Here is a 23462-nt window from a genome sequence, read left to right on the forward strand (position 1 = left end):
TGCCCACTGCTCCGGGTGTGTGTTCACAGTGTGTGTGTGTGGTCGCTGCTCTGTGTGTGTGCACTTTGGATGGGTTAAATGCAGGGAACGAATTCTGAGTATGGGTCACCATACTTGGCTGAATGTCACGTCACAAAAGTATTGCCGTCTACAGGGTCAGAAAGCTCTCAAATCATAAATATCTTAATGTGGGTTCCAAAGATTAACGAAGGTCTTATGGGTTTGGAACTACATGAGGGAGAATTATTAATGACAGGCATTTCATTTTTTGGTAAACTATCCCTTAAACAAATGAAAAGATAGTATGACAAAGATATCATTCAAACAAATGTTTTATTTTGAATATGAGATTAAGCTGAAGAATAAATGCAGGTAATCTCACTAGTTCATCTCTCTCTCATACTAATCTCTTAATACAATACAGTTAACGTTTAGTACAGTTATACAATAAGCTTTCATGAAGCAACTCAACATTACTTCAAGTGACTTAGTAACAGAGGCGTAGGCTTTTTAAAGACATTCCGTAGTTGTTTCTTATGTATTTACACACACTCGTGCTGTCGAACTGTTGTATAATGAATGTTGAGAATAATTTGGGTCTCAAGAGCACTGTTGACGGATCTGATAAAACCAGGGTTGGATAAGGTCACCACTGAACAATGCAAAGTTATGCTGGTGCTAAAGGGTGGCTATATATAAACCTAATCCAATCCCCCTCCTGACATGAGCCAGCTAAATGCAGACAACCAGACAATTCAGAAAGATGGATTTGTGTTGAATAATGGACAGTACTCGCAAAACCAAAGTTTTCTTTCAGAACCCTCCATTTCTATTTCTGCCACAGAAATGAGGGAGAGTAAATCACACATTAAGTGACTGTTCAATGTGACAGGAAGGCAATATTCAAACCAGAAATAATGAGAGCCGTTTAACAGTAATAGGTTATAGATGGCACCTGGGACTTCACAGTGGTTCTCTATCAGGATTGACATCAGCTGTGCTGTTTTTTTTGCTTCACTGCAAAACAGGGGTTTTGTAGGTAATTTGAGGCTGTCTGGCAAGACGCCACCTGAGTATTCAATTCCTTTCTTGAGGAGGAGAGGATGTAAAGAAGGCAAGAGGCAGGAAAGGAAATTATAACCTGCACTTTTAACACAATAAATCACAAGGATATGTATGGCAATGCATCTTAAAGTTGCCATCACAATCAGGATAAATTTTATTAGTCAAGGGGCATTTTATACACTCGACATACAAATTAAATGAATAAGGAACTCTTCAGGAGATAATAGGTACAGGGACCTAGCTGTGACTGCCCAATAAATGCAACACGAGCTCCTCGTCTTCAGCCAGTGAGAGGCCAGTGTCCAGAGGAGTTACTGTGGACTCCTTCCTGGGCTTCTTCTTGCCCACCTGTGTCTGCTGTACTTCATCATCGCTATCATCATCATCCTCACTGCTGTCGCTGCTGAAACTTCTCTTCCTGCCACCTCGGTCTGATGAATCGCTGCAAAGACAAAGAAGGGTCAATACACATATGAAGACAGAAGACAAAAGGCAAGATAGGCTATATATACAGTGAAGAGTGGGGCAAGATGTGTCAGTGGGTAAACCGTGTCAGTCGCATTAATCTAGAAAACGGCATAAATTTTGTGTCACATAATCATACATACAGTATTTTCCGGACTATAAGTCACACTTTTTTTTCATAGTTTGGCTGGTCCTGCAACTTATAGTCAGGTGCGACTTATTTATCAAAATTAATTTGACATGAACCAAGAGAAATGAACTAACAGAAAACATTACCGTCTACAGCTGCGAGAGGGCGGTCTATGCTGCTCAGTGCTCCTGTAGTCTACACTGAAGACATAGAGCTCACCCTCGCGGCTGTAGACGGTAATGTTTTCTCTTGGTTCTTGTGTCTAAATAAATGCGACTTATAGTCCAGTGCGACTTATAGTCCGAAAAATACGGTAAGCTGCGGTCTACGAGTCAGAGATGCAAATGAGATAAAGATTTTTTTTTATGATAAATGGCTTCTGCATTAAAATGCAAGTAAATTTTCTATGTCACACAAAATATGTCTTAACGAGTCTTTGTTATGTATTGTACACTATTGTTCTAAAGTTTGTGGTTGGTAAATATTTTTCTAAATTGAAATGTTTAAATTAAATAACATACTCACCAAGATTTTTTTGTGCTTAATTTGTGTTAATTGTGAAAATCATGCTTTCTATTTAAAAAAAAAAAAAAATTGTTACATTATAAATGTTTTCACTGTCACTTTTGATCAATTTAATGCATTCTTCCTAAATAAAAGTATTAATTCCTTATATATATATATATATATATATATCATTTGAATAATCAAACATTTGAATAATAATATAAGTAATAAAAAAAGGCCTACCTTTTCAGCTTGTTTTTATAAATACACTACAATAAAATATTTTGAATATTAAAGCTTGCTATGATGAATCATGGATATCTTAAGGAAAATTTTAATAAAAATTTGGAATAGGACATAATATGTAAAATGATTGCTTGTTTTGTATGCTTACTTTTAATTTAAAAACATCTTGCTTTAAAAGAAAAAGAAAAAGAAAAAAAGTCTTCTCAAACTTTAAATGGCTCCACATTTAAGATGCTCTTTTTGAATTTCAGCTGATGGGGAGACACCTTGAAATATATTTAGGCATATTTGTTTAACTGCATCTAATTTCCTTTTTAAGACAACTTAAGTAAAAGTGGCAAAGCTTACCCCATCCCATCTCCTACTTGTAAACACAAGAGATCCTGTGATGTGCTACTTGTCCTTGATCTTTAATTACAACATCAGCTTTCAGCTGTCGATCTGTGACCACAGAGCATAGATATTCACTGAGAAAGGAAAAGACTTTCCTTGAGCTGATTGAAAATTCTTTGGAGAATGTGCATTTGCAAAACAAGGCACTGAACATTTCCCACAGGACCACTGATGCACCAAAGTGCTTGCAAAAGCAATCATCTGAGATTCATCTAGGAAGCGATTCCTATCACAAACGTGCACTGCATTTTAAAAGGCATCTATGTGCTGTTGAGGTGAATGGGTTTTTTCAAAGTACCGGCCCATGCGGGTGACCTTGATAGCCAATGCAGACAATTCCTAACTTAATTAAATGAGGCTAGAATGGTGCATTCATGCACATCCAGGGCAAGTAATACTATTAAGGTCCTGTCAAGAGACTTTGAGGTGTGAAAAGCTTTCCTCTGGTCTATAAAAGTTAAATTTATAGCAAGAACAAAAGTTCAGCTCTTTTGTAAAGGAAAGCTACTGGACTTCCACCATTTCTGGAGTTGTGCAGAATCCACAGCACAATTATTCTGAGCTGCTTAGTTGCAAGTTTTTCGCAGCACACTGTGAGTGCTAGACTGTTTAAATCATGTTTTGATGAGAACTTTCTGTGCCTTCCTGAACTCTTTGCAACATATAAGGTTTTATATGTAATGAGATACGTACTTAATGGGAAGGATCAGTGCATTTGTGTTATTTATTAGGGATCTCATGCAAAGTGCTTGCTGCACAGCTCTTTTACATAATAATACCATGAAGAAACCAGGAAGGATGATAGATCAGCACAACGTTTAATTAAGTTAGAAGGTCTTAAATGGCCCTAACTTAATTAAGTGAGTTAATACATGAACGGTGTACTCATGAACATCCAGGACAACTAATAACATTAAAGGTCTGTCCAGAGACCACCTGGAGGTGGGAAAATCCATCCTCTGGTTTACAGCAGTCAGGTTTTTAGATAGCACACATTACAATGTTAAGGGCTGGTCATATAGAATTAGGGATGTGCAAATCAACTAGCTAATTAAAAACACTCCTGGTAGGAATATAAAAATTAAAGGGAAAAATTACCAAAAATGAAAACTAGGTCATTAATAACTCATGTCATAGTTGATTTGTCCATACTTACATACATATTTGGTTAATAGGCAACAAAACTATAACCAAGATTCTTTGAAATATCTTCTTTGGTGTTCTACAGAATTAAGTCAGTCAGTAATACGTTAGTATAGGGGTCAGGTCTCACTGTTAACTAGCTGCTTATTATCGTGCCTATTATTAACATATTGGCTGTTTATTAGAAAGGATAAAGCAAATATTATGACCATATTCTACAACTCTAATCCTATCCTATACTTACATTTAACAACTACCTTAGTTACTAATAATAAGTAGCAAATTAGGCAATATTGAGGCAAAAGTCAAAGTTAATGGATTGTTAATAGCGAGAATTGGACCTTAAAATAAAGTGTACAAGAAAGTCATACATGTTTAGAAGTAATTGACAGAATTGTAATTTTGGGTGAACTATTAAGGAACACTGTGTATATAAGAAAATCTATATCTTCTTGTCAGTTGTTGGAAGGGTTGCACTATTTGGAAAAAATTTAAATAGCAAATTGTCTACAATTTAAAATATTGCGCTTTAAATTAGTATGTGTGTGTTTGTGTGTTTTCAGGTTTGTTGTGCTTTGTATAGGACGGCACGATTTTGCCAACATTTTGTAAATATATATACATTTGTATGCAGCTTATAATAATAATAATAATAATAATAATAATAAGCTGCATAAAAAAATACAAAATAAAAAAGTAAAAATAAAAATTCTCACTATTGTACTTCAACCATAAAATACAAAAATAAATGATATATTTAATACAATTTAAATAATTTAACTGTTCAAGTGTAGAAGCATCAAAGCTGTTTGGTGTAAACACAGTACTGCACTTCACTCACGATGCAAATATTTAATTAAACCACAGTTTACTAAATCACACTATATACTGCATATCAATTTTTATTTCAATTAATCATGCCGCCCTAGTTGTTGGATTCCTGATATGATCCGTTAACTGCTGTGACAGGGTCAATGAGTCAGTTAGTTAAACTTAAAGACAGAATCATTAAGAGAAGAGTCGTAAATGAATAATTCCGAAATGTTTATGGCCGGATCGACTGATTCTCTGAACAGATTCATCATTCGTAAAACTTCACAAATGGACCACTCATTCATTTTACTGTAACTCAGCATTCAGAGTAACTTCACTCTCGTTTTAAGGAATATTTCCAAAGATTCACAAAGTGCTGGCAGGGGCAAAGGTGAGGCAGGGCCAGTAAGATCCTATTAGATTTATGGGAGGGAGGTATCGGTCAAGACAGCAAAGTAGGAAGACAGGTACTGGTTCAGGGTTAGTGATGCCTCTGGCTCCAGTCCCGAACACCAGCCTTCAATATGACGGAAAAAAAATGGGCGAGCGAGCCAAAAGAAGAGGAAGAAAGAGAGATTTATCAGATTTACAGCGCCAGAGCCTCTCCTGCATTCAGCAAGTGTAGCCATGCAGTAAACACACCGCACAAAGTCATTAATCAGAGCCGCTGCTGCTGTCTATGCCGTATCACCTGCACTGTGTTTGTGCGTGTCAGAGAGCGTCCTTAATGCACGTACATGACTGAATGACAGAAAAACAGAGACATAAAAGTATGGGCCGACAGATGGAAAGACTGAAGACGAATGAGAACAAAGGACATGATTGGGTTTTACAAGAGAGGATTGGATAAAAGACAAAAAGCGAGAGTGAGAATAAAGTATGGCCCTGCCTCTCACTTTAAATCTGGATGTAATTATGCATTTTATAGATTATCTACAGCCAACTAAAGGATCTGTGCTTAATGCTGCCATGGGGAAAATGAATCATCATGAATCATTTTCCCCTTTAGAGGGATACCTCCTCAGAGAGGCAATTCTGCAGCGGACCTCAGAACAAAAAGAACACCGGATCAGCATGCCTGAGCCTAATCGAACGCTACAAACTCAATACAAGCAGAGAGAGCTGAGAAAGCCGAGGCTGTAATTGAGTATCAGAAGAATCAATTCCTCATTTCAGAATAATTACGGCCTCGTGATGCGGTGTCAGACTGATTGGCTTGATTTACTGGTGTAATGGTTTCCCACCATCACAAAGCCCTGCATACCTCCGCAATGCACTGAAAAGGGTCAAATATGATAATTGGTTCGACGCTCAAATATAGCCATTCAATTTGAAACGGTGCACAGTTAGAAACTTTGTATTTTAGAGGATCACCATCCTTTAGGTCACATCCTGGTGCCTTTTTAACGCTCTTAGCTTTTCATGAAAAACTCAATCGTTCTTCATTAGAGGTTTGAGTGATGAAATTGCTGCATGACTTTTGAAAGCGATGAAAGTCATTAATGTTGTTCGCAAAAGTTTTACTCTTACCCTTCTTCCTCCTCCGAGGAGGACTCAGAGTTGTGCACTTTGTCGGGATCAGGAAGTGTGCTGGGGTCAAATTCTTCATTGGCACCTGACAGATACGCTACCACCTCCTCCTCCTCCTCCTCCTCATCATCGTCGTCGTCGTCATCATCATCACCTTTCTTCTCCTGTGTGACAGAGAGAATTCTTCAATTACATAATGTACTTATCAATCGTTAATACTGATCATCTGATATCTTAGACGATGGCACCTTTCAAAATGAATATTTTCTTTCCCTGTTAACTCTAGCCTGTTTCCACCTGTCATACAATCTCAGTAAACCAGTGGTTTTCAAACCTGTCCTGGAGGCACCCATGGCCTGCACATTTTGCATGTCGCCCTAATCTAACACCTGATTCAAATCATCAGCTCATTGGTAGAGATTGCAAGATCTGATTTGGGATCCCATCTGTGGTCAGAAATTTAGATAACATTGTATTTGTAGTGTAAATACAAAGCCGGCTTTATGATTTATTTTACAGAAAAGAAAATATTTTGAAGAAAATATTCAAAACAACCTTTTTTTGATTACTAATGACTTTCATGGTTTTGAGTGGACTAATCTTTTAATTTAATAAATGTAGTAACTTATTATTACCCTTAAATGGTGCAAATTATTACCTTAGAGTAGTAGTAATATGTACCCTTAAGGTGCTACTATGACATTCTTAGGGGTACATAAGGTGCAAAAGATGACTTTTTGAGGGCACTGCCCCAGCGACAAGCTGTTGTATCACTAAAGGTACACATTTTTGCATCTGAGGGGTTCCTACACCAGCTGAGCAACTGCCACTGAGAAAGCTAATGGATAGATCTATCTAGGTATTATAAATGAACTTGTTGGCCATCAGAGGTACTTCACATCCTGATCAATGGATACAATCTCCCTAAATATGTCAGCTCTGGGATCATTTACAACCAAAGTGTGTCCGTTTCCTCCAGCGATGGTGGTCAAGGAATCGATTCCAGCCCTGTCTTTGTTCATTATAAGTTTCAGAGACTTAACAACTCAGACCTTGGTCTGGTCACAACCAGATTTATTTCCCCACTGTTCTGCTCCACCTCCAGACTGACTTGCTGTGCCCTCAGGCAAGTTCTACAGTGTGCAGCATCACCCCGTGTTCTGACCTCTTCTTCTTTGGTTTAAGACAGAAGAATTTATGTCTGTGGCCAAACGGTTTTGTTTCTTACACAAAACTCCATAAATCTAAATCCACACTGTGTCAATTCACACATCTACAGTAATATGCACATCTAAACAGACCACCCAGATTGGCAGAGGCTGAATTGTCTGTGCCAGAAAAATATTGTGGTATAATCTATTACAGATAAAGGAACAAGACAACAACATTAAAATTATATAAAATAACAGGTGTTTGTTCAACTTTACAGGTTAAATTCTTCATGTCTAAGTGTGTGGTTCTTGGTCTGAATAATCTACAGTATAGAACAGCCTACTGCCATTAAAGATTTGGTTAGGGGAGCGTGTATATCTGTGCTTGGACCCGATATGGGGTTTCTTTAGGTACCGGACACTCTGTATTCAGCGATGCTTCTGCCTGTGCTGTAATCTAATCATGCTTTGTAAGACCCATTTGAATTCTGCTGACAGACCTGCGCTTTGAACAGACGCGTCTATGTGCACTGAATAACGCCAGACAACAAGAACAGCAATAAGCGGGAGTCGGAATAAAAGACTTAAAGCAAGAACTTAAAACAAAAGAAATTAAGAAATTAATACTTTTATTCTGCAAGGATTAATTAAAATTATAAAAAATTGACTTTTTAAAAGGGACATCAGATGCTCATTTTCCACACGTTGGTATAATTTATGTTTTAACGAAGTCTATAACATACTTTGATAATTTCTCAATGGTAGTGTAAAACAACACGCTTTTCACCCTCTTTTCAAAGCTACCCGTTTTGGTGAATATCCCTTTAAATGCTAATGAGTTACAGCTGGCCCCGCCCCTATCTTCAGTGTTGTGAGGAGCAGCTCCCTGAGACAGTAACTTAAACAGCGTTTGTTTTAACTAGCACAGTATTCGGAAAGGTGATTCGCAAAGATTCATAACCTTATACTCACTTTTGGATGTGAGGCTGGATCATGAATCATTTGCGCGAACAAAACGCATTTACGTAGATTGGGGTGTATTCACTTCAGAAACAAGCGTAATCCACTGCGTCCTCAGTGGCTCAGATGTCAGGAGTAAATGACTGCTGTGTTCATTATTACAGCCAACAACAGAACACTTCATCGCTTAGGAGACATTATTATCTACATCTGCTCCGGTGGTGAAACAATGGCGGACTGATAACAGCTCAGTCAGGTCGAGTCTATGCTAAAACAGCAGTGTCCGTCAATAGTCATGGGAGGAGCCTTGGTCTGTGTGATGTCACTCTGCCAGGAATCTGTAAATGGCTTGATCTGAGACAGTGCTTATGATCAGAGCTGATGTAAAAAAAATAAAAAGGCACTGGGCGGATTTTTTGCATTATAATGTGGTTGTGTACACACACTGACAGTTCACATTTATGTACAAACACCATGGAAAAGTGAATTTTGCATCTCATGTCCCCTTTAATCATTATATAATCCTATAAATAAAAAAAAGGTTGACTGTGGTAACCTTCAACCTACAAATGAAACTAAGGAAAGGTACGTTTTTTTTGTAAATTAATGGCATTACATTAACAAATTTACCGATTGAGCAACAAGACTCTGTAGGGTCCATCTATTTCCTCAATCTCCTGGAGAGGAGCTCCAAAAGAAGTGAAACTGACAAAAAAATGAATCAGCACCGCTATCTGTTACAGCACATGCTGTCAAAAGGGTGATTAAATAGCTCTCTAAATTAATCTGGACCATGTGTAATGATGGACCGATCAACCACCAATCGGGCTGATAAGTCAAAGGAATGAGTGAATGCTAAAAGAGTGCTGAGATTCATTGTTAGGGTGGTGATGAATAGTCACACGATCTAGGACAGACCGCTGAATTGATCAGATGACAAACGAGAGGAGAGCAGCAGCTGCATTTCCATATGGATGCGCAGAGCTCAATCCCCCAGCGAGGACAGGCGGAGAGAGACGGGACACATGACAGCTGCCATCCTGTGAATTATGCGCTGTCTGTGGGAGGGAAAGGCCAGAAACCGAGTGGCATCTTTCCCCTCTCACTTCCTGTGACCGGAATTCCTCATTTCAAATCATAAACCATTTAATGAACCTTTCAGATCCTCAAATTTGCTTTAAATGTGCTGTTGCTTTAAATTCACATACAATACCAGCTCTCATCATTAACATCCAGCTTTCGAGATGACTTTGAGCTATGTTTGACATACCTCTTTATGCTGTTTGCTCGCTTCCCTTCGAGCTGCTTTCTCCTTCAGTCTTTTCTCCTATTGAAAACGAGAGAGAGAGAGAAAAGAAATGACTTAATAAATAGGTGCTCAGGTACTTATATTTGGTCATGCCACAATCTCATAAACATGTCAAACAGCAAGGGGTTGAATTGATTACACGGACTCAGGGAAAAGAAAGCACAATTTAACTTCAGTGCCCTGCATTTCTTTTGGAGAGAGAACGAATAGGACTTGATGTTTGTCGTGTGTCATTTTCCAATATGAAGGGGCGACTAGACTACCAGACAAATATACACATTACTAGTGACTCACAGATGTCTGGAAGACGGAAATATTAAGAGGTTGAGGGTTGAATGGAAATCAGAGTGCTGAGAGTGTAATAAACCCAATGTCAAGTGCATTTCATTGGCTTTTCATTACTTTAGAAATGTCAAATGATGCTAATATCCATTGGTTCACTCGGACACGACATTGTACAAATATCAGTGCCATAAAATCAAAGTCAGTGACAGCGGCGGGTTGCCATTAAATGTGTCAGAATATATTGCATATTAAGAGTTTTCCCTAAACAAACTCCTAATCTACTGCTTATTAATATTTATTAAGGTAGTTGTTAATGTTAGGTAGGATTTAAGGGGTCTAAAATAAGGTCAGGCATCAATGAGTGCTGTATTAGTGCTAATAAACATCCAATATTCTAGTAAAATGCATTTTAGTAATAATAAAGTGTTACCAAATATTTAAACTAAAAAATTTTTAAAGGCAGAGATCTTTGGAGATCTCTTTTATAAAATATAAATTCTGGTGTTATATAGTTTCATGTGAAATTTGTTTGCCATTAGTTTCAGTTAACTATAACAGTTCTTAATTTCGTGAATAAATTAAGTTATAATAAATAAAGTTAGTGTGAGTTTGACCTTATAGCATATTTGAGAAAGCCAGGAACATTCTTCTATCTAAAAACTCTCTAAATAAGTTATTATCCTCCCACAGATCCGCAAGAACGCTGTGGTACTCTATAAAACTATAATCTCACTAAAAGAATGCAGAAGTTTGATATTAATAGCTTATCCATACCTTTAAAGCAAACCTATACTGACACATTTTGAGTCGCTGACTTGGCACACGTCACATATGCAGCAAAACCCATCAGTGGTTTTAAAGAAACACTATGCATGCTGTTAGTCTCAGGGTTCAGCTCCAAATGTTGTTCAGCTGGAGTAATAAAGACTCCATGAGAGAATATGAAACACAAAGGCACCAGCGAGCCTAGCATGTCTGATTAATGAGCATGAGCATGTATCTGATGGATTACTGGGTAGCTCCCTCTCAAAGTCTCTGAGAGCACAAAATACAAAATCAAAATGGATTAGGATGGTTAGGCTTTTCACAGGAATGTTCACAGACACAAGACAATGTCTTCTGCCTCGTGACTTTCAGGGAAAAAAATGGTTTTTACTGTATGCCAGTCTGAATGTCAGTACTTGACAGAACTGGCAGGAGAAATTGGCAGGAGAGACTGGCACCAGCATGTTTTATTTTAGTTTTCACTTGGCTGAGAAGTGAAAGATTTCAAATGTACTATGCTGGGTTAACAGACAACAACCTCTCAGTTTATAAAAAAAAAAAAATAGGGCCCAATATTCAGTTTCAGCTCATTAAAATCAAATAGAATTTATTTTATACTACAACTTAATTCCACAATTTGATGGATTTCTGAGCAAAAAATTTTTTTTATAAGATTAAAAAAAAAGTAATTGTATTGATTGGAAAAAAAAAGTCTAAATTAGAGCCTGACCAGAATGAGAGTTTGGCAAAACATGGGCTAAATAGCTGTGGCTATTGGGGAACATGTATTAAGTCTAAGTGATTTCAAAAGAAATCATTGTTTCAGAGATTACGTAAAACCATGTTTTTATTAAATGAAAAACCATGTTTCAACAAAACTAAATGCTGCATCTTATTTTACATTGACTTTAATACTTGTTTTTCAATGGATGTCTTATCTTGTTAAATGCTTGGTAAAACCAAGCCAAGACCTAGTGCAGGGACTACAAACTTTGTTGTCTGTCAGAGTTTTATGACATAATATTAGCTTGAAGTACATTTATTATTTGGATAATTTGACAACATTTAAATATTCATGATTTACTGAATTTGCATTAATAAGTCACATGACATGCAGGTAAACAAAATACATATACATTTTTTAAATGTACTTATATTCTACATTTTTATGATTAATTATTTGAACATTAAACATTTAATCTCTTGAATATGCATTTTATTTTGACTTTTTTTTTTATAATTGTATTAATTGTACATTTTAATTTAATTTGTTTTTATGATTTAATTACAATTTGGAAAGCTCTGATCTACTGATTAGCACACATAATAATCCATGGTGCTCATATGAATGCTGCAAGATCAACTCTTTCTCCAATCAATTCCTGCCTTCTGTATTCTATCGTTAGAAAAAAAAAGTGGAAAACAGCAGAATCTACTAAAACCTAACTCTAAGTTTAACTTGGATGAAAAAGGGCCACGAAAACAGGACATAAAGAACATGGTGCTCATCTGCTCCATGTCCCATTATAGAAACAGATCCCATTACTTCTCTACTTTCTAACTTAGCTACGCTCTCCCAGCGATCGATATATATATATAAAATAAAATAAAAAAAAACACAAATAAACTGAAACCTACATCAGACATAAACTAGGGATGCACTTCACCGTACTTGACTCTCAAGGAGAAAACACTCTTTGCTGGAACGACGCAAATGGTGTGATTTTGCCGGAGAGCAATCCTTTAAAAGCTTGTCCAATACTCAGAAGTACAGTAATAAGTCAGAGGCCCAATCTCAGCACTGATGCCTGGAGCTTCAAGCCACGCTGCCTGCTCAGGCATCTCAGTTATTTCGATTTGCCTGAACCTGCCAGAGCACCAGCCACAGGGCCAGCGTGTCTTTTCGATTGCCCATTGCCCTCAGCTCCTTCAATATTACTTTAATCTGAACACCTGGAGCTGAACACAATAAATAAAGAGATTCAAAGAAGCCTTTTGATTCAAGGAGGAGCTATATAAACTCGGCGTGAACCAAGAGGATGGAAAAGACGATGGTATGGTCTATCTCACCCTATGTTTCTCCTTGATTTTACGACGGTACTCGATCTTGTCGAACTCCTGGTCTTCCTTGCGAAGCCGCTCTTTGGCTGCCTCCACGTTAATGCCAGACGTCTCCTCCTCCTCCTCTTCATCTGGTACCATGGTCTTTTGCAATGGAGGCCATTGCTGCACCACCTGCACACATACCTCACAGTTAATTAATTTTCACTGCTTTTTATGACTCTCAGTAATGTGTTTCTGAGAATACAAACCTCTCCCTCCTCAGTGAAGATCTTCTTAGTGTTGACCTTGAAGCTCTTTTTCTGGATTTTCTTTGCGTCTTTGAATTTGGATTCCTTTTGTTTCTTAATCTTGGACTTAGCATCTGTGTCCTAAAGAAAGAGAAAATGTATATTACATAACCAGATGTAATTATAAAAGCTGTCAATTTTACCTCCTTGGGGCCAGGTTTAAAAAAAGAGAATTGATAAAGGAGCTCTGAAAGCAGTTCATTTGATCCCGTCATTCAACCAGGACACGGAGGCACCCAACACCACTCCACAATATTCCTGTCTCCTCTGAAGTCAATCAAGTCGATTGCTGATGAGATGTGAAAAGGTTCAGATCTTGAGGAAAACCACTTTCCACTTAAACACTCTGCAAACTCAAAAAAAGATACTTGCTACTCTGCAATTTACAGCCGTAACAGCCTTTAGCCCTTTTGCATCAAAAAGACTATTGACTAAATGGACTATAAAAATCAAAATCATTTACAAGGTGTTGACCAAATCAATTTATTCATGTGTGCAAAGAAAAGCTAGCAAAAAATGACAATTCACAAGGCATTTTATTATTATGATATGTAATAAAAGAAATACATGTAAAGTGTCTTTAGAACTGTATATATATATTGTTTTATTTCTATATCAGAAATCATTTTAATATGCTAATTTCAATTTGGTGTTTAAGAAACATTTCTTGCTGATGAAAACAGTTTTAGATGAAAACAGTTTCTTGTGAAAACCGTGACTGATAAATGTAAAGTTCAAAAGAATAGTATACATTTAATTTCTTTACGGTCACATTCAGTCAATTTAATCAGTCAATAGAATCATTATCCTTTAAAACACTAATAATAATAATAATGATAATAATGCCAAATGTAAAATAATTAGCTATTTTTTAATAATAACAATAAATTACAGGGCTAAATGAATACAACTGACAGTTCTTGTTTTGGCAAAGTAGCTGTATGAAAGTTTCAATTTTTTTTTTATGAAATATTATTATTTAAAAATATATATATGTCTGACTGTACTGCAGTATTTGATTGTGGAGCCTCAAGACATATCAGGCAATTCTGACATGACTCACAGGTCCGCGTCTCTCATAAACCTGCCAGGTCTGCACAGGAGTCATGTTAACAGTGTCTCAAAGGAATATTGAGAGGAGAGTTACATAATTTAGCACGTCTTCATATCTGGAGGCCTATTAAAACAATGCGCTTTGAACGCAAAATGCACAGAACTCGAATAGAAGCTCTTCTGAATCACAGTGCAATGGGTCACAACAGCCGAGACGTTACGAGGAAGATGACTGAAGAAATGTCCATTTCATAAGCACCACAGACGTAATCTTCCCACCGTTCACAAGGTAAGCTTCATTAATTATTTTCCATGTTTCAAGTTAAGGATAAAGCTGAAGTGTGTCATTTGTATTCAAACCTTTTTATAAATTTGTGATTCCGTACTCTGTATGTTATGTTAAAATAGATCCAAATAATGCATTCAGGAACATCCTGTTTCTGTATGGCAAAATGTGACTATTACTTGGTTATAAAGCCAAAAGTATACAGACATTTTCCTCCAATTAATAGCTTGAGCTATTTCAGTCACACTTATTACTAGCAGGTGCATAAAATCAAACATACAGCCATGAAATTGCCTCAGGCAACCATTTATATTGAAATGGGAACCCTTAACTGCTAATAATTCCTGTGTTCACAAAGCAGAGCCCATCAGAAATGTGCAATAACTGTAATTACACCAGAAATGTGTGTTGCTTATTTACCTCCTCCTCATCCTGGCTCTCTTCATTGATATTGAACACATCTTTACGCTTGACAGTCAGTAGGTCCTGATCATTCTGGTCGTCCTCATCCTCTTCATTAAAGCCACATAGCAGAGCTGCAGGCTTTGTCTCCTCCTCATCACCATCATCCTCATCATCATCATCAGACTGTGAGGACTGAGACTGCTCTCCTTTGAGTTGGGCTTTGAAACTCTTGAGCTCGTCTTCAGACTCCTGTCCTGCAGCGCCGCTGTGGTCCTCCGTCACCCCACTCTTCTGCTGCTGGGCCTTACTGAGGAAACGGACCCGCGGAGCCACCGCCAAACCCAGTGACCTGACAGCGACAAGACCACACAAACCTGTCGGCTTCACGTCAAATTAAATGCATTTTTTTTTAAAATCCCATTTTAGTTTTTTTGCCACTTTTTTATTTTTATTTTTTAAGTCAACTAAAACTAAAATGTTTTGTAAAAAATAAAGCATTTATAATAGAATATATATTCTATAACATATAAAATGTGCATTAATACATTTCAAAGACCAAATTAAAACAGTTATTTGCAGTTTTAAAAGAGAGGAACTGCTCAAATATGATTATAAACTATTACTGAATATAGTGACAGATAATTTTTTTACCATTTCAGATATTTTGTTTTTACCACTTTTAATAGAGACATTTGGAGATGAGGAAAAAATTAATAAATAAAACAGCTTTTAGAACAAAACATTTATATAATATTTGTATCTTTTTATATATATAAAAAAAATAATAATAATAATAATACATTAAAAAGGTACATGCTGCTTTAAAATGAACTGTTCAAGTATGATCAAAAATATGACTGCTGAATATACAGTGACAGGTCATCTTTCACTAATTTTCACTTTTTTGACACTTTTGGACAGGATATGGGTATGTGGGGAAATAGAGACAAGATTATTGACACTAACCACTAGACTATAATGAATTATGAACAAAATAATTGTATTAAACAGTCTATGTTTTTCCAAAACGGATGGTGATGGTTTCTTTTTGGATGATTTAACTGCACAATAATGACGCATTATTTGAAGTCCTCAAGAGTGTGTTCACATGGCTCACACACAAACACATTTACACAGAGGACTGCTGGGCATTACTTCACAGCATCCACTCACATGGCATATTCTGGGAGTTTGAGCTGGAAAACATCAAAGACGTCTTTGTTCTTCATCAGATAGACGGAGCGGAGGTAGGACACAAAACACTGCCGTTGAGAGGAGGGGAAAAAGAGAAGAGGCATTACAGAGGATAAAATCGGAAAACTTATCCCTGATAAACACATTAGTGAGAGTGCACTAGCAGGCGTTTCATGGCAGCAATTTGCCCGATTACATTTCATGCTGTTCTTCTCTCTATAATGAGCCTCACAAAGCTCAGCCCTGAGCGTGAGGCAGACAATCCGATTATCCTAAAAGCATGGCTTGGCTCTTCAGTACAGCATCAACCTTTAGTGTTTGAGACGAGGTGTGACAGACTGCACAGGAAGTCAGGTCTCCTCGGGTCTTACCCTCTGTGCTCGTTCCTTCTGCTCCTTCTCCTGTGCCAGGAAGGCCTCCAACTTCTGCTGGACGCACACCAACTTCTCTGGGTTCACCCTGTGAATTAATACAAACAAATTATTAAAGGGATAGTTCACCTAATTTTTTTTTAAATCTGTCATAAATTACTCACCATCACGTTTTTCCAAACCCATTAGACCTTTGGTCATCTTCAGAACACAAATAAATATATTTTTGATGAATTCTGAGAGCTCTCTGACCCTCCCATAGACAGCAAGGGCACTACAACCATCAAGGTCCAGAAATGTAGCAAGGACATCATTAAAATAGTCCATGTGACATTAGTTTTTCATCCGTAGTTTATAAGAAGCTAATTTTTGTGTGCAAAGAGCTCTCGAATTCATCAAAAATATCTTCATTTATGTTCTGAAGATGAACGATGGTCTTACAGGTTAGGAAACAAAATGAGGCTGAGTAATTAATGACAGAATTGTATTTATTTATTTTTTGGGGGGTGAACTACCCCTTAAAGTCAATGGCCTTGTTTATATATGGTTTTAACATGTGTCAAGCAGTCAGTGCAAGGGTAAACAGGGTCCAACATATTTGTGATTTGTTTTAAAAAGTAAAAAATAAAGAGTTTATAAATTAAGTTTATTAACAATGAAATGGTTTGGAATTTTTGTCCATTCCAGTCAGGCACTGATGAGTGCAAATGCTACTAAATTAACTGAGCATTCTGGTTAAATTGGGACATTTTTGTGAAAAGTAACACTAAATAACAGCAAACATAAAATCAGGCCTGTGGAGACTGGGTCTGCAGCTGCATTCTCACAGCAGATATCACTGATCATAATGATCTCAACATGATCACATGCATCAAGCTGCCATCTTTCGTTCTCAGCATGCATGTGGCTTCCTCTATTATTCACAAAGCCTTCTGCTAAACACTGATGAACATGTCACACACTACAACACTGACACAATAACTACACATTAGCTCCAAGCTCATCTTATTTTCACTGCAAAACTGACTGCATGCAGTCGCAGAAGGAAACGAGAGATACACTCACTTGATTTTGTTAATGGGAACTTTCTTCTCTTGAAGCTGTGCAATCATGCCCTTCTCCTCTGACGGCAATAGGACAAGAAGAGCTTCGCCTCCCTCCTTATACCTGCAGAGAAAAAGAGAAAGAGAATGTGTGTTACAGCAACATTTCACTCAATATTTCCTCAATTCTGTGCTACATAATATCAGCAGTCGGTTTTGGAATGGCATGACAGTGAGTGCATGAGCTCAGAATTTTCTTTTTTTTGTGAACTGTCCCTTTAAGGTCACACTAGGTGGTCTGCTGCAACGCAGACCTCTCACACAACCCTTTTTTTTTTTTAATGCTCAGCTCAGTGAGTGTTCGTGTTAAAGCTCAGGAGCTTTCTGCAGAGGGTGGTGATCTATGAAGGGGAGTTACTGAGAATATCGATTCCACACTGAAAAGACAAGTGTAGCACAAGGAGAAGAGAGTGAAACTGGCAGCTGGGTGGATGGCAGGTGTGTGCTGTCTCGCTCGAAGCGCCGAGAAACTTGACATGTTTCTGTAGCTATCCAGTGCCTAGTATGTGCCCTCAAGGTGAGACTTTGACAAGTCAAGCCAGAGCATAAAAATGTAAAAGCTAAATAGCTGAGCTTGTGTTAATCTATCATGTGTCCAGTGTAAATGGACAAATCTGTACAGTGGTTAAATATGATTTTATGTAAGAGCTTAATTCCAATGCCAACATTGTTTCCACATGTATTAGAAACATGGAAGTGATGAGGAACAGTTCAAATCTGCCATCTAGTGTTTCAGATAAAACACTCTTCCATTAAGATTGTTACAATGCTTTATGAAACATTAACCCTCAACCAATATTCAGATAAAAACTGTTAATCAGTGTCACCTGGCTGTTCTGCCCACCCTGTGGATGTATGTGTTTCCATCTTCAGGACAGTCAAACTGCAGCACCCAGTTCACAGCAGGGAAGTCTAGCACCACAGACAAAAAACCATTAAATGTGTTCCAGTTACATACTGCTTCATTAAATAAATATTCACAAACATTTGCTGAGATTTGTACTCAAACCAAATATTAAATTAACAGCACTTATTTCAGTCATTCAAACATAATGTGCATTTTTCCACAGAATAAACTTCCATTACCGAGTCCTCTGGCAGCGATGTCTGTGGCAAAGAGGACGGCTGAGGTCTTGCGGACAAAGTCATTATAAACCTCCACCCTCTTCATCTGCTGCTGTTTTCCATGCAAAGCAAGTACGGAGATACCTGGACGCAACCGGCAGAAGACCCTGAACAGATACTGAACCTGCATACAGAACAACACCCGTGAATTTCATCAAACATTTTTTTGATCAATACTTTTGTTCAGCCAGCATGCATTTAATTGATTAAACAGTTAATATATTTATAATTAAAAAAAAGATGTTGTTCTTTCTATTCATGAAAGAATTCTGAAAGAAATAAAAAATAAGCAGCATAATAATAAGAAATGTTTCTTAAGCAGCAAATAAGCATACTAGAATGATTTCTAAATGATCATATGCCACTTCAGCTGTGCAATGATATACATTACATTTTAGCGTGTATATATATATATATATATATATATATATATATATAGATGTTATGGAAAATTAAAATAATATTTCAAAATGTTACTGTTTCAAGTGTATATTTGATATAAGTGCAAAATAAATTTCTGAACTTAATGCAACCTTGGTGAGCATAAAATACTCAAGAATGTTTTACAGATTCTTTTGAACAGTAGTCTAAGATATTTTTAATTGAAAGTCTAAACAATAATGCTCATATATAACGTATAAAAATTTTTTTACATTCTTTTTATATATATATTTTTTTTTCTGGTAGTTTCAGACATTTTAAACCCACTCCATTCTAGGAAAACAGACACGGAGATGTACTACAGAAATAGTTTGAGCTGTTACCTCTTTGCAGCAGGCAAAAAACACAATGATCTTCTTCTTAACATGACTCCTCAAAAATGAGAAGAGCATGTTGACTTTATGGTGCAGCTCACACACCACATAGTTCTGTTCCAGAGTGGCTGGTGTACTGCAGAGAAGATCAGTGTTTAAGAGCTTCATGTCCATCCATGATGTTAAAGGTATTGACATAACATAAACCCAACATAAATCCCTATAAAACCAAGAGATTACCTGAACTTGGCCTGCTCATGGACCCACACATACTCTGGGTTCTTCAGGCTCAGTCTGGCCAGATCTTTGACAGACTTGGTCTGAGTGGCAGAGAAGAGAAGGGTCTGCCGTGTTTTCGGAAGGTTTTCAATAATGGCATTGAGTGTGTCGGCGAAACCCATGTCCAGAATTCTGTCGGCTTCATCAAGTACTGCCATGGAAGAGATGTATGTCAGGTTATTCAAAATAAAGAGCTGAAAATAACAACTGCACATGTATAAAGTCCACTGGTTGGTGTATAAAATTTGGGGTCAATGAGATTCTATATTGATGAATTCTGACAAAAAGTACCTCGATTTCCACAAAAATAATAACCGGGACAATGGTTTTCAACACTGATAATAAGAAATGAATAAAGAGCACCAAATCAGCCAATTGAAATGATTTCTGAAGGATCAGGTGACACTAAAGATGGGAGTAATGATCAAATCAGTGTTAATTTTGACATGAAATTTTAATTTAGTTTTAGTCTTAGTCTTTTGACTATAATTCTTTTTAGTTTTAGTCAAGTTTTAGTCATCTGATTTGTTTTAATTTTAGTCTTATTTTAGTCGACTAAAATTGCTTGGTATTTTAGTCGACTAAAATCAATAACAGATTTACTAGACAATTTTTTACAGCTGGTATAGGAAACAAACTTAACCAAAATATATAAAACACAAATTCAACTTTATTTCAACACAGCTGTGTCTTTATTTCGATTCAAAAGCTTTTATGCAGCAACAAACACTGTCATGATAATGTAAACAATAACTAGCTGCCAATTGACCATCAATAAAAGAAAAATAAAGTTAGGTCCAGGACCTTAAAGCTTACAGCTGAGCTGAACAATAAGTGCATACATTTAAAGTAAATATTTAATAAGTTGGGTGGATAAAAAAAGTTACAAGATTTTATAAGGTATTCATTTGTCTAGCAATATTGTATGTTTTAAATACTACAATATTGCTAGATTAGTTTGTATAATGATAGGATGTGAACATTCATGTTTCACATGACTAATATAGAAATATTTGTGATATTGTCAACAAGTAGAACATTATAAAATATACTAAACATTAGTATTAATCAAATGTATTAATCATAATATTACGTATTAGTATTGTGCTCTCATCTAACTTGAAAAAGGGGCTATTTTACAGTACTTTTCAGTTCGTAATATTTAATGCTAAAACATCTACGCACTGCAGTCTTCCAATTTTGCTTAGCTCAATAAACAAAAGAACATCGTTGTGAAATTACATTTGAGAAAATGTCCGGGTGGCTCGTCTGTAAATGTCTTTTCAAATTGGTTGTGTTGCCACGAATGAGCGCTCCGCGTGCTTTACAGTTTGTTTTGTTTTGTTCGTCGTCAAACGTGAAGTGAGCTGTGGACATTTTGTCGCTCTTTTAGACATCACCTCTTCGAATGCCGTCTTCCCGGGAGCTCATTTAAAAACCTTCGCTTCACGTCTCAATAAGTCAGGCTCTGATTGGTTCTCCTCTCTCATGCAGTCTCGCCTGTTCCGTTTTGCCGGTTCTTTTGTTGATTCCTCGCATCTCTCCCGTCTGCTGATTTGATTTTCGTCACAGTCTATTTTCGTCTCGTCCTTTATTCGTTGACGATAATGTCAATCAATTTAGTCATAGTTTTAGTCTCCATCAGTGCCTTCTATTTTAGTTTTCGTTTCGTTTTCGTCCGCAAAAATATATTCGTGACGAAAATAATGACGAAAATATTTAGTCAACGAAATTAACACTGGATCAAATTAATGCTTTGTTCAAATATAAATCTTACTGACCCTAAACTTTTGAACAGCGTTGTATTTAAAACTCTTTCTAAGCATCACCTTACCAAGCATGTGGAGATCTGAAGCATGAAAGGTGGCTGTCTCGTCCATGTGTTGCAGCATACGTCCTGGGGTGCAGATAATGATATTGGTGCGATGGATTTTTTCTGATTCATCTTTCAGATCCTGCAGTCATTGAAAAAAAATAACAACCAATTATTACAAGATAAAAACCTTGACAAAAAAAAGAAGCAAGAACCAGACTAATCGCTAAAGACAAGAGAGACGCACCTTTCCACCGATTACAAGACCAGCAGAAAATTCATGGTGCTTGCCGACCTTCCTCAACACCTCGAAGGTCTGATAGGCCAGCTCTCGGGTGGGAGAGATGATGAGGGCGCCGAGGCCATCCATCGCAGTCCACTGTTCACGGTACAAGCACTCCAAAACCTGGAGTATACAGATATATGGATATTATATATATATATATCATAATATATTATAAATATTACATATTTACAGAAATATTAATTAGAACAAAAAAATATAATCTTGTCATTGCATTTTCAGTTCCAATATACTGAATTCAACAGTGTTTCAGATTTTTTTCCCCTAAATATTGTATACAATTTCACAATATTGCTGTTTTACTATATTTTTGATCAAATAACAGCAGATTTTTTTTTATTTTTTTTTTATCCAAGCCAAAACCCACTACTGTTGGGGTTTTGTCAAGAGAAACAAGGTGATGCTTACTTCCAAGTCGGCCTACAAAAATACATTAGCACTGCTCTATTGCTTACTGGGATGAGGAAGGCCAGAGTCTTTCCAGAGCCAGTCTTTGCAGCACCAAGAACATCTCTCCCTTGCAAAGCGAAGCCAATCGTCTGCCTCTGAATCTCTGTGGGCTGCCTGTACTGAGCCTCATGAAGACCTGAAGGCATGATCAAGAGCATCATTAAGATTAAGAAGACATATGTGAACTTGTTAACATGCAAATCCTCAAGTTTGCTCACCTTTCAGAGTCTTTTTTGAGAGTGGAAAATCAGAGAACTTCACAGCTTCTTTGGGATTGATCTAGGAAAACATTTACTCGTGTCAAAACCTTAACAGTGGCATGTTTCAAGATGGATTAGGTGTCTGATGAAGGATATCAGGACTATTATAAATCTCAACAACAACACAACACAGCGTCTGAATACTTGACATGCGGAATCAAATTAATCCAAAACCTTGATATGTTAACTTTTTATGTCTGTTACGTGGCCTTTTCTGTCCCAGGACTAAAAAAAAAAACACAGACTACAAATAAAACAGTATCATGTTTGAGTAAAGACCTGTGCTGACCATCAGCAACACTTCAGGTACAACATCCAAAGGACTAGTTAGCGCTTGTAAATTGAACATTGATTTTAAATGTCAAAAGGCAGAACAGCCGCATAACAGGTAAATAAACACGTGGAACTTCTTAGAAACAAGTACTGTATGAGAAGTCAGAAATGCTTTGCGATATCAGCCTCATGATATCTCACCTCGGAGTATTTATTCACCAGCTTCTGTATGACTTCTCTCTCCACCTCATAGTCGCGTTTCTTGGTGCTCTTTTGAACTTTTTGGACTCGTTTCTTGGTTTTGTTGTATTTCCTTTTCCATTTCTCAAAATTCTTCACAGGGTCATCGTCTATCTGCGTTTTAGCTTTATCCTTTTTATCCCGCATTTTCAATTTGTTTCGTTGACTAGCTAGTGCGTAACAGCGTAACAACACGTGAAGGTTTACCTCGCGAGATGTTTGCTGGCAGTGAACGTTGCTATATGCGTGAATGAGCGCCATCTAACGACCTGGAGCGGCGAAAAAACATTTATTAGACCCTAACATTTTAAGTTCCTTATATTTTTTACATTCTACACTCGAAGGGATCATGGGGTAGCAGGATTGACCCGTTTTTATTTACCACGTATGGTTATATTTTATTTAAATAACTGAATTATAAATGTTGTTGCTAAACTG

The 23462-nt window shown here is 36.9% G+C and overlaps 1 protein-coding gene across 1 annotated transcript; it reads right to left on the reverse strand.

Annotated features, from left to right (window-relative positions):
- Positions 1-1173: 1173 nt before the first annotated feature.
- Positions 1174-23253, reverse strand: ddx10 (DEAD (Asp-Glu-Ala-Asp) box polypeptide 10). The gene is made up of 18 exons (XM_026196089.1): positions 22986-23253; positions 22470-22530; positions 22257-22387; positions 21745-21903; positions 21519-21639; positions 19646-19835; positions 19415-19541; positions 18612-18774; positions 18353-18437; positions 17488-17589; positions 16423-16510; positions 16031-16119; positions 14873-15206; positions 13075-13194; positions 12833-12997; positions 9674-9730; positions 6293-6456; positions 1174-1507 (listed from the first exon to the last, which is right to left on the reverse strand). The coding sequence occupies exons 1-18, from the start codon at positions 23169-23171 to the stop codon at positions 1303-1305; spliced, it is 2547 nt and encodes an 848-aa protein (XP_026051874.1). The 5' UTR covers positions 23172-23253; the 3' UTR covers positions 1174-1302.
- Between the last annotated feature and the right edge of the window lie 209 nt (positions 23254-23462).

Source organism: Carassius auratus, chromosome 21 (genome assembly GCF_003368295.1).
Source record: "Carassius auratus strain Wakin chromosome 21, ASM336829v1, whole genome shotgun sequence".
Taxonomy (NCBI): Eukaryota; Metazoa; Chordata; class Actinopteri; order Cypriniformes; family Cyprinidae; genus Carassius; species Carassius auratus.

Excerpts from the sequence above, each read along its gene's own strand:
- ddx10 (XM_026196089.1), bottom strand. The coding sequence starts at position 23,171 with ATGCGGGATAAAAAGGATAAAGCTAAAACGCAGATAGACGATGACCCT. Across the intron at positions 17,590-18,352 it reads AGGGTGGGCAGAACAGCCAG|GTATAAGGAGGGAGGCGAAG; the intron begins GTGACACTGATT and ends TTTTCTCTGCAG. Across the intron at positions 15,207-16,030 it reads AAACTCCCAGAATATGCCAT|GTCACTGGGTTTGGCGGTGG; the intron begins GTGAGTGGATGC and ends TGTCGCTGTCAG.